At 46.7% G+C, this 18,633-nt stretch overlaps 1 protein-coding gene across 1 annotated transcript in view; it reads left to right on the top strand.

Annotated features, from left to right (window-relative positions):
• Positions 1–16,078, top strand: part of LOC123155984 (putative glucose-6-phosphate 1-epimerase) — a 16,991-nt gene extending 913 nt beyond the window's left edge. The window contains exons 2-8 of the mRNA XM_044574158.1: positions 8,275–8,349; positions 8,745–8,798; positions 8,880–9,040; positions 9,148–9,288; positions 14,496–14,598; positions 15,532–15,631; positions 15,729–16,078. Of these exons, the coding sequence (XP_044430093.1) occupies positions 8,275–8,349; positions 8,745–8,798; positions 8,880–9,040; positions 9,148–9,288; positions 14,496–14,598; positions 15,532–15,631; positions 15,729–15,940 (846 nt within the window). The 3' untranslated portion in view covers positions 15,941–16,078. The remainder of the gene's footprint in view (positions 1–8,274; positions 8,350–8,744; positions 8,799–8,879; positions 9,041–9,147; positions 9,289–14,495; positions 14,599–15,531; positions 15,632–15,728) is intronic.
• Positions 16,079–18,633: the final 2,555 nt, after the last annotated feature.

The raw sequence follows: 18,633 nt of genomic DNA, 5'->3' as shown, positions 1-18,633 counted from the left end.
GCGTCCTCGCTGTGGTGGCTGCGTGGGTGCTCGTGCCGAGGTGGTGCGGCGTTTGCGCGGCAGATCTGGCGGCGGCGTGCGCCAATCTGCGATGGGGTGCGAGGGTGGCGGGCGTGGTCGTTGCTGGGGCCGCCGGAGGGGTGATGCTGGTCACGCTTTGGGGTGCGTGGTCGTGGCGGTGGCGCGCTCCGGCCGGATTTGACGCAGGGTGTCCGGCGGGCGGCACGGGTTGGGCCAGTGGCTCGGCGTGGTTGCTGCTCCGGCTGTGGGCTGCGGCGGCGAGGTGGCTCTGTCCTCTGGGCGTGGAGGCTTCCATTCACTGAGCTGGCATCACGACAACTTGGCGGGTCGGCTGCAGCGGCGGCTGGCTTTCCGGCGTGATGGCTTGGATCTCGGTGCGGAGGACCGAGCTTGTCTCGCGCCTAGCAGCAGGACCGAGCTCATCTCGCGCATGGTGCCACAGGACTGGTCGATGGACACCAGATTTGGCCGGCCTATTGGGTCTCGGTGCTGGGGCCTCCCAGGGGCGCGAAAAGCTGGTCCTTTCTGCTTGTATCCTTGGTTTGGGTAGCGGCGGGGCTCAGGTGAGGTGGTGTCAATGTCTTGGATGTCGGGGCGGCGGCCCTGGTGGTGGGAGCGCCGTGCTCATGGGCAGAGCCTGTGGCTCGGTGCTGCTCGGTGGCCATGGTCGTGTGGGTGGCGTGGTTGCCGGGGTGTGGTGTTCGGTGAAAACCTGTTTTATCCTCGGACGGACCGGCGGCGGCGTAGGTTGTTCCCTTATTGAAGGCGTCGTCGCGACCTTCATTGCCCGTCGTGTCGTGTTGCTCCAGGGGAAACTCTGATCCTCGGGTCGGGCGGTGGCGGCACTCCGGTGTTGTAACCTTCCTGAAGGCGCTGGCTTGGAGCCTACAGTTCGTCATATGCGGCTTCATCTCTTTGCGATGGCGTCTCCACGGTTGTGGACCCCGGTGGCTCCTGTAGTGTTTGGGGGTGGTGTTGTTGTGCTCAGCGCCAGTGGCGGAGCTAGACAAAATTGGCTGGGGGGGCGAATGGTAAAATATGAGTGTTTGGGGGGGCCAAAAACTAAAATATTTCTCATCTAAACCCTCACAGTAATATTTTCTTCACAAGTTGCTTCAATATTGGGGGGGCCACAGCCCCCCCAGGAGGCTACATAGCTCCGCCGTTGCTCAGCGCCTATGTATCGTGTCTTGGGTGTGTGCATGTGTTATGGTGGCGTGCGTTTGTATCGGGTTATGGATGATCGTTGCTTTATATACAAAGCAGGGTGAAAGCCTTTTTGGTAATCTGTTAGTTTCGTTCTAGGAAGTGTAGTTTAGCATGGGGGATGCTTAATAAGATCATGATAAGAACAATGTGCTTCTGCAATTTAGAAAGGGCACTACTAGGCGCCGGCAGGCCGGCCCAACCTTTCAGTGTGCTTCTGCAATTTAGAAAGGGCACTACTAGGTGCCGGCAGGCTGGCCCAACCTTTTAGCCGGTTGGCTGCTAGCCACCCGATCTAAAAGCCGCAAACCATCAGATCTTGTCTTTTTTTTCTTTTTCCTTTGGTCCTTTCGCCTCGCATGCACAGAAAAGAAAAACACAACAAACGCCATCGAACCTTGCCCGCGCGACCTCGAAGCCCCGCCGGCTCCCCGCCGCTTGATACTCGCCGTCGCCATCGGGGTCGCCGCTCGTCGGTTGCAACCAAAAATAGCAACGCCAGTTTGAAAAGCAAAACACATGGTTCCAGCAAATAATTGATATGGTTCCAACAAACAATAATGTGTTTCCAGCAAAAATGATGTGTTTCCAGCAAAAGACATTGATTTGGTTCCAGCAAAAAACATGCATGGTTTCATCAAAAAACTCATAGTTCCAGCAAAATTGAAGAAGGGGTTTCCAGCAAAAAAATCAATGCAGCAAAAAAAAAAAAGTCATGGCGTCGCCGCCCCAACACCATCCTCACCGGTTGCAGCAGGTCAAAAAGCTGGTTCCAGCAAAAATCCCGTGCTGCAAAAAACATGGCACCCCTGCCATCATGGCCGCCCAGCACTATCCTCTCCTGTTGCAGCAAATCGAGAAACTGATTGCAGCAAAAATCGAAAGTATCTCCAGCAAAAATCGAAAAAGGCAGAAACTTACCGCAGCCCACCACCGTCGCCGCCCACCATCATCCTCGCCGGTTGAAGCAAATTTCCATGCCGGTTCCAGTAGCGCATCTCATCGGTCGCAACGCGTTACCTCGGACATCGCCGCCGGTCCGAGGATGCAACAGTCTCTGCCGCAGGCTGGCAGCTCCACGGCCTCGCATCCATGGGCACGGCTCACCGCGGTAGCAGGCGCAGCTCGGCGCGGTGGCGTTTGGTGGAGCAGCCATGGCAGGGATAGAAGAAACTGAAGGTGGTGTGGCCATGGCCGGCCGACATCGTGTCGCAGGTGGCAAAGGATCTTGTCGGCGGCGCGCGAGATGAGGTGGAGCTGAGCTGTAGAGCAGAGGAGATGGGAGCGTAATGAGACGAGATTAAGTGGATGTGGTCGTTTGAGCTTCTGAGAAGATAAGGTGAAGGGAGGGCGGTGGACAGGCCCCACTTGAGATGCATACACGTGACGCCTTTGCGCGACTAGCACAACTTTCAGCCGGTCCGCTGGGTACAAGCGTTTACCATTTAGAAATGCTGCAATCAACTCTTCAGATTGTATAAATGTTGTACATAAGGATTTGTGAAGTGATAATTCCCAGTTTGCGAACTTGCAGAGATAAGAACTTTGCAGCAGTGCTATAATTCAACAAATATGAATAAACACTCATTTCTTCTAGTACGAGTGATGTATGCTGGTTTTGTGCTGCATTGTACATGTAGAGTTAAGACAAAAAATTAATGATAAAGAGGTCAGAATAGAGAATACTGCCCCATTTGGTGTCTCTTTTATCAAGTTCTTGATTGATCCTCATCCCCCCATGTCATTGCAATTTGCATCTTGCAAAACACATCAAACAGTAAAGAAGACATAATCAGAAGAGAATACGAAAACATGAAAACAGTAAAGAAGTTTGCTTACCCAATTTGCAATGCTATTTGTCTCCCAATTTTAGTATGGTTTAGCAATTTCAATTCTCAAACTCCCAACATGACACAATATTACAAATACAAACCATGACAAATTGACAACATCACATAGCCCACTAAGATCATGATAAATAGGAGCTAACAACACTCAGATGGCCACATAGTCAAACAGTTCAAATGGCAAATAGGCAGTTCAGAAGTACATTACATAACATCTATAGAAACATAAATTAAATAGGCTGATGGTCTCATGGCTGAAGCCTAAAGGAGTGAATGATTGAAGGTCAAGATTCAAGTGAGAGAATCAATTATTTCCTTTTCCAATTCTAGTTCATCAAGTGAAAGATCTGCACCTTCAAGCATGCCAACATAAATTAAATAGGCTGATGGTCTCATGGTTGAAGCCTAAAGGAGTGAATGACTGAAGGTCAAGACTCAAGTGAGAGAATCAATTATTTCCCCTTCCAATTGTAGTTCATCAAGTGAAAGATCTGCACCTTCAAGCATGCCAACACGAGCAAAAGTCACAACTCCATCTCCCCCAATGTCCCACATTCGACTTGGCCCAGTTTGATATTTTCGAGAATTCCTTGAAAGCAGGTGGTGGTTGTTGTGTGTAAACACCAAATCATTACCTCGGGCAGGAGCTAGCTTGTTTCTTCCAGCGCTATGGATGAAACCATCTGTGGTCCAATTCCTCTCACAACAAGTGGAAGACGCGGGCTGCTGAAGTACTTTACAACAACAACAATAAAGCCTTTAGTCCCAAATAAGTTGGGGTAGGCTAGAGGTGAAATCATAAGTTCTCGCGACTAACTCATGATTCTGGCACATGGATAGCAAGCTTCCACGCACTCCTGTCTATGGCTAGTTCTTTGGTGATACTCCAGTACTTCAGGTCTCTCTTTACGGACTACTCCCATGTCAGGTTCGGTCTACCGTGACCTCTCTTGACATTATCAGCATGTTTTAACCATTCGCTATGCACTACAGCTTCTGGAGGAACGCGTTGAATATGCTCAAACCATCTCAGACGATGTTGGACAAAGGTTCTCTTCAATCAGTGCTACCCGAACTCTATCTTGTATATCATCATTTCGGACTCAGTCCTTCGTTGTGTGGCAACACATCCATCTCAACATGCGCATCTCCGCCACACCTAACTGTTGAACATGTTGCCTTTTAGTTGCCCAACACTCGGCGCCATACAACATTGCGGGTCGAATCGTTGTCCTATAGAACTTGTCTTTTAGCTTTTGCGGCAATCTCTTGTCACAGAGAATGCCAGAAGCTTGGTGCCACTTCATCCAATCGACTTTGATTCGATGGTTCACATCTTCATCGATATCCCTGCCCTTCTGCAACATAGACCCAAAATATCGAAAGGCGTCCTTCTCAGGCACCACCTGCCCATTAAGGCTAATCTCCTCCTTGTACCCAGTAGTACCGAAATCACACTCATGTACTCGGTTTAGTTCTACAAAGTCTAAAACCTTTCGATTCCAAGGCTTGTCTCCATAACTCTTAACTTCCTATTGACCCCCATTCGACTATCATCGACTAGCACCACATCATCCACAAAGAGCATACACCATGGGATATCTCCTTGTATATCCCTTTTGACCTCGTCCATCACTAGAACAATAAAATAAAATAAGGGCTCAAAGTTGACCCTGGTGCAGTCCTATTTTAATTGGGAAGTCATCAGTGTCACCATCACTTGTTCGAACAATTGTCACAACATTGTCGTACATCTCCTTGATGAGTGTAATGTACTTTGCTGGAACTTTGTGTTTCTCTAAGGCCCACTGACATTCTGCGGTATCTTATCATAGGCCTTCTCCAAGTCAATCAACACCATATGCAGGTCCTTCTTTTGCACCCTGTATCTCTCCATAAGTTGTACCAAGAAAATGGCTTCAATGCTCGACCTCCTAGGCATGAAACCAAAGTGATTTTTCATCACGCTTGTCATTCTTCTTAAGCGGTGCTCAATGACTCTCTCCCATAGCTTTATTGTATGGCTCATCAACTTAATTCCGTGACAATTAGTACAACTCTAAACATCACGACAATTAGCACAACTCTAAACATCCCCCTTGTTCTTGAAGATTGGTACTAATATACTCCGTCTCTATTCTGCCGGCATCTATTTGCCCGAAAAATGAGGTTGGAAAGCTTGGTTAGCCATACTATCGCTATGTCCCCGAGGCCTCTCCACATCTCAATGGGGGACACAATCAGGGCCCATTGTCTTGCCTCTTTTCATCCTTTTTAAATCCTCCTTGACCTCGGACTCCTGAATTCGCCGCTCAAAACGCCTGCTGGTGTCATCAAAGGAGTCGTCAATTCAATGGTAGAGCTCTCATTCTCCCCATCGAATAACTTGTTGAAATACTCCCGTTGTTTATGCTTAATCTCCTTGTCCTTCACCAGGAGCTGGTCTGCTCCATCCATCCTTGATGCATTTGACTTGGTCAACATCCCTTGTCTTCCTCTCTCGGATCTTGGCCATCTTAGATGTCCCTTTCGCCTTTCGTCGTGTCTAACCACTCGTAGAGGTCCTCATACGCCCGACCCCTTGCTCCACTCACAGCTCGCTTTGCGGCCTTCTTTGCCATCCTGTACTTCTCCATGTTGTCTGCGCTCCTATCCAGGTAAAAGCGTCTGAAACAATCTTTCTTCTCCTTAACAGCCTTTTGGACATCATCATTCCACCACAAGGTATCTTTAGCTTCGCTTCTGCGAATGCAAGTCGCCATCTTCATGCACATATTGTTCGCATCACCTCCTTTCCTCCCAAGGGCCCTCCTTAATGACCCTCTCCTTGAACGCCCGAGCTACCTCCTCCTTGAGCTTCCACCACTTGCGACTTTTGGCACGCTTATCCCGCTAGACATGAATTCGAAAGCGGAAGTCAGCAAGCGCAATTTATGCTGAGGGATAACACTCTCTCCAGGTATCACCTTACAACCTAGGCACGCATGCCTGTCTTCTTCTCGAGAGGATGAAATCAATCTGGCTATCGTGTTGACCAATGCTAGAAGTTACTAGATGTGATTCTCTCTTTTAAAAAGGGTGTGAGCTACGGTCATTCGTAGGCTAAAGCAAAGATAGGACATTTTCTCCTCCTTGATTCCTGATACCATAGCCAAAGCCCCCATTCACCCCTTCAAAACCTGTGTTAGATGTACCCACATGGCAATTGAGGTCTCCTCTTATGAAGAGCTTCTCGCCGATTAGTACACTCCTAACCATGTCCTCCAGGCCTTCCTAGAACTCCCTCTTGGTGTTCTCGTTGTGGCCTACTTGCGGGGCATATGCGCTGATAACATTGAGAACAAGTCCCAACTACCAGCTTGACCAGGATAATCCGGTCCCCACGTCTCACGTCTACCACTCCATACTTGAGGCTCTTGTTGACTAAGATGCCTATATCATTTCTGTTTGCAGCTGACCTCGTGTACCATAGCTTGAAGCCGGTATCCTCCACCTCCTTCGCCTTCTGCCCCCTCCATTTGGTTTCTTGGAAGCAAAGGATATCAACACCTCTCCTCACCGTTGTATCAACTAGCTCCCGAAGCTTATCTGTCAGGGACCCTACGTTCCAGCTACCTAAGTGGATCCTCCTAGGCTCGGCTAACTTCCTTACCTTCGCACTCATCGAGTCAAATGCGAAGACCCTTGCTCATTTTCCACCACGACGGGGTTCCGATGTGGCGCGCCGCTGAGAGGGTTATGCCCCAACGAAAATCTTTTGGGTTTCATCTCCATATGAGTGGCTGAGTTTTGATGTTGGCTCGCCAAGCCTATCACAACCCTCCTCCTTTACCCGGGCTTGGGACCGGCTATGTTGAGACAACATAGGCTGAGTTGGTTGCTCAAGTACTTTCAATGCTAAATCCCCATCATTGCTTAGGTTCAAAATCAGCTCTATCTTCAACAGAATCTGGATTTTCAAAGGCATTCATGAAAAGAGCAAAATCAGCAAATTCTTGATAGTTTCGAGGTCATCTTGTTCTGGATAAAACTTTCGAGAGCATTTGTTTCCCATTTCTATAACTTCATGGTCATCATTGGGGCTGATAAAAATCAGCAAGCATGTTCAAGTCTGAGCATTGTAGGTGAAAAACATTCTAGCAATATGAGCATCAGCTTGTTGTCGGATCTCAGCATTAAAACTCTCTCCAATAGCTGTTTGCTTTCATTTTCTTGTTGGAGCAGAACCAGCAAAGTGAGGTAGAGGAATTGTATGCCTAGTTGCACCATGTTCAATGAGTTGTTGGGCTGCTCTGTCTTCCTTGCAAAGTTGCTCAAAGGCAGGGTGTGGAATTTTGTCACAGGTTGCTACATCTTTGTTATCTGAAGAAGATGAGGCCTCACTCCAAGCAGCCAAGCAGCAAAGCATCCAGACATTCATCATTCAAGATTCAACAGCAGCACAAGTATTCGACTATTCGAATGAGCAGCAGCAGGCCAGCAGCACAAGCATTCAAAGAGCAGCACAACATGGGTAGCAAACAGCAGCAGCACAAGCATTCAAAGAGCAGCAAGCAGCATCCAACAGCTTAATGGAAGAAATCAGAATAAAAGAGATGAAGAAGCCGCGGAGAGTCTGCTGGGTTTGGGGACTTCGCGATTGGGGTTACCTGCGAGGAGAGGCTAATGCTGCTGGGGGCAGCGGCCGCCGGTCGAGTCCAGGCGTTGCCGGCGGCAGCGGCGGCTTCGGTCCAGGAGGCGGCGGCATGTTCACTGCTGCCTAGGAGTCTGGGAGCATCTCGTTCTTATGTGGAGAGCGTGCGTGCGACCCTGCAAGATCGGGTGTATTGGACTGAGGCTGTTTTTGGGCCAGGCCGTGTCCCAAATGTGTCACTTACGTATCCCGCTGTATCCCTGCTTTTTTCTTTCTATTTTTGAAAACAAAAATCAGGGGATACTGCTGGATTGACATATCCCGCCGTGCCCCCGTATCCTGCCGTATCAGGACAGCAAACTGGCATTTTCTGGCGTGTCCGTGCTTTTTAGATGCTAACTAGGAGAGCCTCTAGTCCTCTCCCTTCGTCTTCATTTCTTCGTCCTCACCCCATTTGTTTTTGGAAGTAATATCATATTGTCTTCCATGCGTTGGACTTTCAGTTTGTTATATTGTGAAACCGCATGATGTAATGATGAGTATCACTAAAGTATTCTGTATTCACAGATCCGTCTTTTTGGAGGTCAAGTAACTTCATGGAAGAATGACCATGGCGAGGAGTTGCTTTTTGTCAGCAGCAAGGTAGATAATCCTGTCTTTGGCCATGTGTATCATGGGTCAATTGTTGTATGGGTACATGGGTGCATGTTTTAGATGAGAACATGCTCAGTTTGTTTGGAGGTCGTCCTTGCTCCTCTGAATTATTTTGTTGAACATTCTTGCTATGTCCCTACCACTTCCTGATGCAGTATGATTCTAATTTTTGCATAATAGATCCGCCTCATCTCTGCATTTTTAACTTTTTTTTCATGATTGCTTCTGATTTTACCATTGGGTTTCAATCAGACAATTCTAGTTCTTTTTAGCTCAAGTGCTAATCGTGATATATATTGCGCTACAATGCTTGTCATATATGTACTTATACATCCAGGCCAGGTTAATGCCTCAGTTTCTGAAAGTAAAATTTTCTTTTGCAGGCCATCAAGCCTCCAAAACCGTTTCGTGGCGGGATACCTATTTGCTTTCCCCAGGTATGCAACCTTCATCCATGATGACCTGGTCATGTTAAAATTATTTTCTGCCTATCACTGAGAACTACCATGTTGATGCAGTTTGGAACTCAGGGAAATCTTGAGCAACATGGATTTGCAAGAAATCGGCTTTGGGCTATTGATGATAATCCACCCCCTTTACCAGTAAATCCTGCAATTAAAGCTTTTGTTGATCTTATTCTGAAGCCTAGTGAAGATGATTTAAAGATGTGGCCACACAGGTTTGTGCTAGATGCTTAAACCATGTATAGGCACAATTATCTCTTTTATGCATGTGATGTATACATTACATTTCTGACTCTGCTCTTGGCTTATTCAACATTAACAGTTTCGAGTTTCGCTTGAGAATTGCTCTTGGTGCTGGTGGAGATTTGAGTCTCACGTCTCGAATCAGGAATACCAACACTGATGGAAGACCTTTTTCTTATACATTTGCATATCACACATACTTCTCTGTTTCTGACATAAGGTATGGTCGCTTATGTTTTTTCGCTTTGTTGTCTGCATTATTTTTTTAATGAAATTTTAACCTCTGCAATGGACTGCTCCATTTTTTGACATCTTGTTGGAAATTCAGAATTTGTTTTTGTACAATTGTGCACTGCTTTAATAGTCATGTGCATGTATGCAACTATATTCACTCGGTCAGTCTTGGTTTATGCCGTATAAATTTGGGATGTAGTACTAGTCCCTTCGTCTGGGTTTATTGGGCCAGCTAGCAAGCTAGCTCTGTGTGCGCTTGAAAGGCTGCTGACATGCGTGTTCTTTCTTTCCTCGGTTCCCCTTTGCTGGATGTGTGCTCAGTGTTCTCTCTTTCCTTGGTTCCCCTTTGCTGGATGTGTGCTCAGCTGTAAGATGCTTGTTGGTAAAATTGCCAAGTAAGCATCTTCGATGATGTGTCAAGTAATGAATGAAGAGAGAGTGTGAGGTTGAATGAAAATGAACCAACACCGTGTGCACAAGCTCCAAGGTAAAGAAAGAGAGCAAGCTTCCATATTCTCTCACCTCCTATTGGTCAACCTTACATACTCCCTTCGTCTTTGAATACAAGGCCACTTCATATTTTTGTTCTAATTTTGTCCATTAATTTTACCAATAAAATGAGAGTTATATGCCACAAAAAGTATGCCGTTGGCTGCACATCGTAGTGGACTTTCTGATGATGCGTATAGATTTTTTGAAAAGTCAAGCTTTACAAACTTTAACGTGGAGAAAAACTTACACATCTAGGATACCAAATACATGTCATTAGATACACCACAAGATGTATTTTCATATTGTATATATTTAGTATTCTAGATGCAAATAATTTTCTTTATAAACTTGGTCAAAGTTTGTAAAGTTTGACTTACCAGAATATCTATGTTCACTACATTATGGAATGGAGGGAGTATTTTTTATGACATATAACTCATATTTTATTGACCAAAATTATGAGTCAAAAGTTTGACACAACAAACGAAGTGGCCTTGTTCTCAAAGACGAAGGGAGTACAACCATTGGAGTACTTGTATGATACATTGTTGGTTGATGACATGGCTATATTGACCAACAAACTAACCAACAAGTTATTGGAGATGCTCTTAAAAAACAACAACAACAACAAAGCCTTTAGTCCCAAACAAGTTAGGGTGAAACCCATAAGATCTCGCGACCAACTCATGGCTCTGGCACACTTCCACGCACCCTGTCCATAGCTAGTTCTTTGGTGATACTCCAATCCTTCAGGTCTCTCTTAACGGACTCCTCCTATGTCAAATTCGGTATACCTCGACCGCTCTTGGCATTCTCCGCACGCTTTAGCCGTCCGCTATTGCACTGGAGCTTCTGGAGGCCTGCGCTGAATATGCTCAAACCATCTCAGACGATGTTGGACAAGCTTCTCTTCAATTGGTGCTACCCCAACTCTATCTCGTATATCGTCATTCCGGACTCGATCCTTCCTTGTGTGGCCACACATCCATCTCAACATACACATCTCCGCCACACCTAATTGTTGAACATGTCGCCTTTTAGGCGGCCAACACTCAGCGCCATACAACATTGCGGGTCGAACCGCCGTCCTATAGAACTTGCCTTTTAGCTTTTGTGGCACTCTTGTCACAGAGAATGCCAGTTCAATACCCCCATCCTCCTACAGCATTGACCCCAAATATGGAAAGGTGTCCTTCTGAGGCACCACCTGCCCATCAAGGCTAACTTCCTCCTCACACCTAGTAGTACTGAAACCGCACATCATGTACTCCGTTTTAGTTCTACTAAGCCTAAACCCTTTCGATTCCAAGGTTTGTCTCCATAACTCTAACTTCCTATTTACCCCCGTCCGACTATCGTCAACTAGCACAACATCATCCGCAAAGAGCATACACCATGGGATATCTCCTTGTATATCCCTTGTGACCTCATCCATCACCAAGGCAAAAAGATAAGGGCTCAAAGCTGACCCTGATGCAATCCTATCTTAATCGGGAAGTCATCAGTGTCGACATCACTTGTTCGAACACTTGTCACAACATTATCATACATGTCCTTGATGAGGGTAATGTACTTTGCTGGGACTTTGTGTTTCTCCAAGGCCCACCACATGACATTCCGCGGTATCTTATCATATGCCTTCTCCAAGTCAATGAACACCATATGCAAGTCCATCTTTTGCTCCCTGTATCTCTCCATAAGTTGTCACACCAAGAAAATGGCTTCCATGGTCGACCTCCCAGGCATGAAGCCAAACCGATTTTTGGTCTTGTCATTCTTCTTATGCGGTGCTCAATGACTCTCTCCATAGCTTCATTGTAGGGCTCGTTAGCTTAATTCCACGGTAATTAGTACAACTCTGGACATCCCCCTTGTTCTTGAAGATCGGTACTAATATACTCCGTCTCCATTCTTCTGGCATCTTGTTTGCCCAAAAAATGAGGTTGAAAAGCTTGGTTAGCCATACTATCGCTATGTCCCCGAGGCCTTTCCACACCTCAATGGGGATACAATCAAGGCCCATCGCCTTGCCTCCTTTCATCCTTTTTAAAGCCTCCTTGACCTCAGACTCCTGGATTTGCCGCACAAAACGCATGCTAGTCTCATCAAAGGAGTCGTCCAATTCAATGGTAGAACTCTCATTCTCCCCATTGAACAGCGTGTCGAAGTACTCCCGCTATCTATGCTTAATCTCCTCGTCCTTCACCAGGAGTTGGTCTGCTCCGTCCTTGATGCATTTGACTTGGCCAATATCCGTCGTCTTCCTCTCTCAGATCTTGGCCATCTTATAGATGTCCCTTTCGCCTTCCTTCGTGCCTAACCGTTGGTAGAGGTCCTCATACGCCCGACCCCTTGCTTCACTGACAGCTCGCTTTGCGGCCTTCTTTGCCATCTTGTACTTCTCTATGTTGTCTAGAGCAAGTAAAATAAGGTATTGCTGGTGGTGTGCGTCGGCTGTGCATGGCGTGCCCAAGTGGCGTCGCGACCTGTGATGGATGCAAGAGGCTGCTCAAGCGGCTGCCCTGGCGGATCCCCCACTAGGATTTGATGCCCCTGACCCTGAGGTTGGCTGCCCAACGGCGGCTTGGTCGTGGCTGTGGAGCTTAGCGGTGCCTGTTGGCCTCGACCGCTATGCGAGGTGCCAGGGATGCCGTTGAAGTGTCAACTCAAGACATCATGGATCAAGGATACCCTGTATTTTTGTGTTCGACTAGGGCCTAAAATGCTCTGTTTCCTTCGGAAAAGATCACAAAAGACAGGAAGGATTTTTATACAGGTTCAATCCGCCATTGATAGTGTAAAATCCTACCTCTTGTTCTTCATTGATATGAAAATGAGAGGGATTACAAGTGTTGTTGTGTTACAAAAGGGGTGCTAACTTGAGTGCTCGAGCACTCCTATCTCAATTTCTCTAAACGAGATGAACTACCTCCTTGTGTTGCGTGGGATGAGTGAAGTAGTACTAGCTGGTGTATGTATTCTTGCTTGTCTTGAAATGGCCACGGTCCTCCCCTTATATAGGGCCTGGGGGCACCACAAATAGCCGGTGGATTACGTGTGAACGGATACAAGTAGAAGTAGGCGCCTGCGCATGTGCAATTTGTCTTTGGTCTTCACAGTTGATAAGCTGACACCGCAGCTTGTCAAACACTCGAGTGCTCCTGGTAGATGCTTGGGTCCTGCTTGCCATCGTCCTGCATTATGCGACGCGAGGCACCGGTTCACTTGGTCAAATGGTTGTCTGCTCTGTTTCCCTCACCTGACCGATAAGGCCTGCACCTTATCTGACCTGAGGTTCCCGCCTGGCCTGTACACCGTGTTGTCTGCATGCATGACACGTACATCGAGTGGCCAGTGTTTGGGGCTTCGAGCACCAACCTTGTGACGTCATGGTTGACGTTTTTAGAGCTTCCGCCTTGATTAAATGTGGAATTTATCGCCCGGTAAATTAACTCAAGGATCTGTGTGCCTCTCGTGTGGCTTCTCTCCTCTCACGGTAAAAAATGTGCTGCTCCCTCCTTCGTATTGCCAGTCCATGGATTTTTTGATGGGGCCCGCGTATCTTCATGCTCGGGGTACCTCGGTTTTTGTTACGTCGATAGACGTGCCGCTTCGGCGGCGGACCGGCTGGTGGCCTCTGGCTTGGAGCGGCCGGATTTGGAGCTTTGGCTGCCGGAGGCTTGGAAGGATGTCCGGCTGGTGACTGTCTTGGAAGCGGTATGTGGTGACTCCCCGTCAGGCTGGTGGGCTGCAGTGGTGTTGGTATGGGCAGGGTCTTTGGGATGCTCTTCGGCTTGCACTGCCGGTGGCGCTTTGGCAAGATTTTGGTGGTGTGGCATGTAGCATCTGCTTGCTCCAGCTCGGTGGTGGTGAGCTAGAGACGTCCCCAGCATAGGTGCTTGGCTCTCCTGGCGAAAGCCATGCCCAACTTCAGTCTGGGCTGGTGGCGAGGCATCTCTCTCAACTTCAAATTCTTGTCTTTTGGTGAAAGCCGTGTCTAATGGTGGCGCCTGGGGTGTCGTTACTTTGTTGGAAGCATTGCCTTGGAGCCAAGTATTGTGTTGGGAGCATGGGGTCAATAGTGATGTGGTTGATCTGGAGCTGGCAGCGATCTCGTAAGTGTGGAGTCGTTGGTGGTGCATCCGCGTTGGGCTGATTGCTTGGTCGACGGTGGTGGGCAGTAGGAGCACCCTCCACATATAGGGGAGTCGGGCGAGTTATGTCAGCCAACCTCTTGGAATCGGAGTGGCATATGTTCGCTCGGACATATCGTTCCTCTTGGGTATCATGGAGCATGGTTATTGTATAGCTGGCTGCTGGCTATATGTTGTTGCAATGTCGTCATACTTGCTCTAAGATATAGTGCATTGAGACTGCCCTTAGTGGCTGCATGCAATAGTGGCACACGCTAATCTAGCTGCATGCCATAACCACACGCAGCGGCTTGCGTACACGGGGTTCCGAAGGAGGCGTGCGAGAGGAACGAGGGATATTAACTGTGTACGCGAATAATACTCTTGGATTGTGCTAATTAGAAATACTCCCTCCATCCCATAATATAAGACATTTTTACAAGCTTGCCATCGAGTTACTGCAATTGCTTGAAGTGCCAAATTCTTTATTCTTTTGCCTTTGTTTCTTATTGATAATTATATTTGAGACAGCCACTGCAAGTATTCTCACTTCTTATAAACCCTGTAGTGAAGTACGTGTCGAAGGGCTGGAAACAATGGACTACCTTGACAACATGAAGGGAAAGGAGCGTTTCACAGAGCAAGGAGATGCTATTGTATTCGAATCAGAAGTAGGTGTACTTCATGTTAAATATCTACTACTTTTCGGTTTACAGGGCTTATCTCAAAACTTTCGTTTTACCGTTTTATAAGTCTCATTTCTATTGCTTCCCATCACACGCTCAGATATCAAGGTGCATTAAATCACTGCATGTGAGGATTAGAAGAAAAATCACCCATGCATGTAGAAGTTCTTAGTTATTTATTGGTCATGCATGCATGCATTGCAATTAATGCATTGGTAAACACAATTATTTGAGGGAAACGAGCGCATTACTTGAGTACTTTTGCAAACTACTACCTCTCTCTCAGTTTACAGGGCGTGCGCGTACCCCTAGGTCGTCAATTTGACCAACCTAATACAAGTCATATATTACAAAAAATATACCAACATAAACTTCGGAGTTTCTACTTTCAAAAAGTATAATTTTTGTGTTATATAGTTTATATTAGGGTGATAAAATTGGCAACCTAGGTATACGCGTAGGACTTGTAAACTGAAACGGAGGTAGTACCAAAATTATTCCACACTCATCATCTATCTTGGTTGGTGAGATTTTTGAGTTGAGGCCTATAAACCGGAAAGGAGAGAGTAACTATCAATGTAAATACTACCTCTCTCTCAGTTTACAGGGCGTGCGCGTACCCCTAGGTCGTCAATTTGACCAACCTAATACAAGTCATATATTACAAAAAATATACCAACATAAACTTCGGAGTTTCTACTTTCAAAAGGTATAATTTTTGTGTTATATAGTTTATATTAGGGTGATAAAATTGGCAACCTAGGTATACGCGTAGTACCAAAATTATTCCACACTCATCATCTATCTTGGTTGGTGAGATTTTTGAGTTGAGCCCTATAAACCGGAAAGGAGAGAGTAACTATCAATGTAAATACTTGATATCTCATGCTTCCTACCAGTAATTGATTTGTCATAAAGGTTGATAAGGTATATCTTGCTGCACCCTCGAAAGTTGCAATTATTGATCATGACATGAGAAGAACATTCGTCGTGACAAAAGAAGGACTTCCAGATGCTGGTAAGCTTGATTTAATGGAAAACCTTTTTATGTTGAATTTAATGAAATCTATTGCTGCAAATTACTTTCATCTTCATCATTACCTGTTGTTCTCTAGTTGTTTGGAACCCTTGGGATAAGAAGGCAAAAGCTATGCAAGATTTTGGGGATTTAGAATACAAGCACATGCTTTGTGTGGAGCCTGCAGCCGTTGAGAAGCCAATTACCCTCAAGCCTGGTGAAGAGTGGAAAGGAAGGCTTGGGCTCTCCGCTGTTCCTTCCAGCTACTGTAGTGGGCAGTTAGATCCATTAAAGGTCCTTCATGGTTGAGTTCTCACTTCTTCCTCATGTACAGGTTATGTTTTACTCTAGCTAAGCTGTGTTCTGGTTTCAATGTATCACTTATTGGATTATGTTCTGGTACTTACATACCACGGCAACAACAAGTCTCTCGGAGCATTATGGTTATGAATATACCTGGTATGTGATTAGCAGCTGACTAGAAGATGAACTGTCTTTTCTTTGTCATTCTTCCATACACCACCTTTGACAGATAGTGATTCTCACATGCCTCCATACACCACCTATGAAACTTGTGTACCTATCCTCTCGTTCTAACTCACGAAATATTTGGCCTCTGCAGAAGCACTTCATTGCCCTTACCTATTTGATGCTGGGCTGACTCGGACATTGCCTTGACCTTTCTTCCTTTTCATCATCCGCTATCTTTTGCCCTTTTTGTATCTACAAGTGAGTAGTAGGGCAGTTCTAAAATAACAGACCACGTCAGTTGTTTTTAGCCCAGAGCAGCTCAACTCGTCCGTAATCAAATCCATCAGTCTAAAGTATCGTTTCGTGTGGTTCAGTGGCCATACTGAGGAATGTTACCATGTGGTGCAGTTGTAGCATTTTATGTTAAAGTAGCATTTTCTACCCGCAAAAATAAATAAATTATGTAGCTATGTCATTTTTTTTAGAACCGCCCTCAAGGTATTTTATTCATTTTGGTGGACTAAGTCTGGTTGTACAATGTCAAGCAGAAAATCAGGAATTACAGGACAAACAATAGAACTAGTGTGGAACGCCAAAGACTCTTTGGCACAAGTATGGGCAGCAACGTTTGCATCAGACCAATCCAACGAATCTCAAATCCCTGCAAGTTTGGAAGGTAGGTGCGCTTCTCCCTGAAGATACTCCCCCCCACCGAGCGATCATGTTGGTGCCATGCATCATAGATTGCCTGGCAGTCAGTTTTCAGCACGACTCTGATATGGCCCTTGCTCATCGGTAGGAGCATTTTTTTTTTGAGAATACGCTAAAAGCGATATTTTTATAGAAGATAGAGAATCAATGTACAAGAGAGGCACGAGCTAGATGCGTACATCCACACTCGGCCACCACCCATTACAACCCACACAAACTAACAAACTACTCTTAAGGCTACTCTCTCACAAAATGTAGTAAACCATTAAACACGCGTGCGTTCTGTTGCTTCCAGAGCTCCCAAGCAACTAAGATGACTAAGGTATTGAAACCTCTCTTCAAGCCCCTAGCCAAACTCCCCTGGTCTCAATCCACTAATCCAAGTCTAATGCATTGAAGCAAGTGTGCCACATGTAGCAAGCCGAGGGGTGATCTTGTAGGCCATGCTTGGCCCGACGGTCCGAAGTCCAGATATGGTGCTGGACCGCCAACTAAGCAAAGATATTGCACTTGAGAAGTGCCCAACTCTTCCAGATGCAAGATGCATATGGGGCCTTGACATCACCGAGGCACAACCGTTGATATGTCGAACTAGCCGAGTACACACTAGAAGAGTTGGCCGACCAAGAGAATGTATCCGACACACTGGTATCTCGCTAAATGGTGCTAATGGCCAGATTGAGGTGCACTAGCTGTAGATGACCCACAACAATGAGCTCCCCCACAACATCCTATAACCATCTTCTGTTGTCCAACCCTCCTTGACCGTGCGTCTATTTCTAGTGCGCTTATCTACCTGAGCGTGAATCATCGGCGCTATGTCAGCCGCTGCAAACCCATGGATCCAATGTTCCCTCCAGAATAAGTCCTTAGTGCCCGCCCCTACCTCGATCTTGACCATACTGTCAAAAACCGCCCGGGCATCCTTATCATTGATCATGTTCAGACCCCCTCCTTGACCGTGCGTCTATTTCTAGTGCGCGTATCTACCTGAGCGTGAATCATGGACGCTATGTCAGCCGCTGCAAACCCATGGATCCAACGTTCCCTCTAGAATAAGACCTCAGTGCCCGCCCCTACCTCGGTCTTGACCATACTGTCAAAAACCGCCCAGGCATCCTTATCATTGATCATGTTCAGACCCTGCCACGGTCTCTCCGGATCCATGCGCTTCAGCCACTCCCACTTGACTTAAGAGCAAGGCCATGCAATTTGAGGTTTCTAATTCCAAGCCCACCGAAGCACGTCGGCTTGCATATCGCGCTCCAAGCTACCATGCATTGTCCTCTGGAGGCCTTCTCCTTGCCTGCCCAGAAAAATGCCCTCATCCATTTATCAAGTTCTTCAAACACCCATGCCGGAGTGTCCGTGATCATGAAGTGGTGGATCGGCTTCGCAGCGATCACAGACTTGACCAACACTAGCCGCCCCGAACACTGTAACAGGCTTCATTGCCACCCCGGGGCACACTTGTTCGCTCTATCCAACATAGGCTGCCAGTTCGCCCTTTTGAGCTGGTGTATGGCGAGCTGCAGACCTAAGTATTTGCACATAAACTTCCCCAGATCGCACTGTAACGGGTTGAGAATTCTGTTTTTGTCCAACTCGTTGCCATGAATAAGAACTGCAAATGATTCCAGTAGTTGACTCTCAATCCCGAAGCGTCCCCAAACGCTTTAAGGGCCATAGTAACGAACCTGAGATCCACCTCGTTCTGCCTGACGAACAATGCCACATCATCCGCATAAATCGAAACACTCTGAGTTGGCTTGACACCTGTGAACGGGCTCAACACCCCTAGCTCCGCCGCCTTGACCATA

The sequence above is a fragment of the Triticum aestivum genome, chromosome 7B (assembly GCF_018294505.1).
Source record: "Triticum aestivum cultivar Chinese Spring chromosome 7B, IWGSC CS RefSeq v2.1, whole genome shotgun sequence".
Classification (NCBI taxonomy): domain Eukaryota; kingdom Viridiplantae; phylum Streptophyta; class Magnoliopsida; order Poales; family Poaceae; genus Triticum; species Triticum aestivum.
The sequence above is the reverse complement of the archived record's forward strand: the minus strand, read 5'-3'. Positions and strand labels throughout refer to the sequence as shown.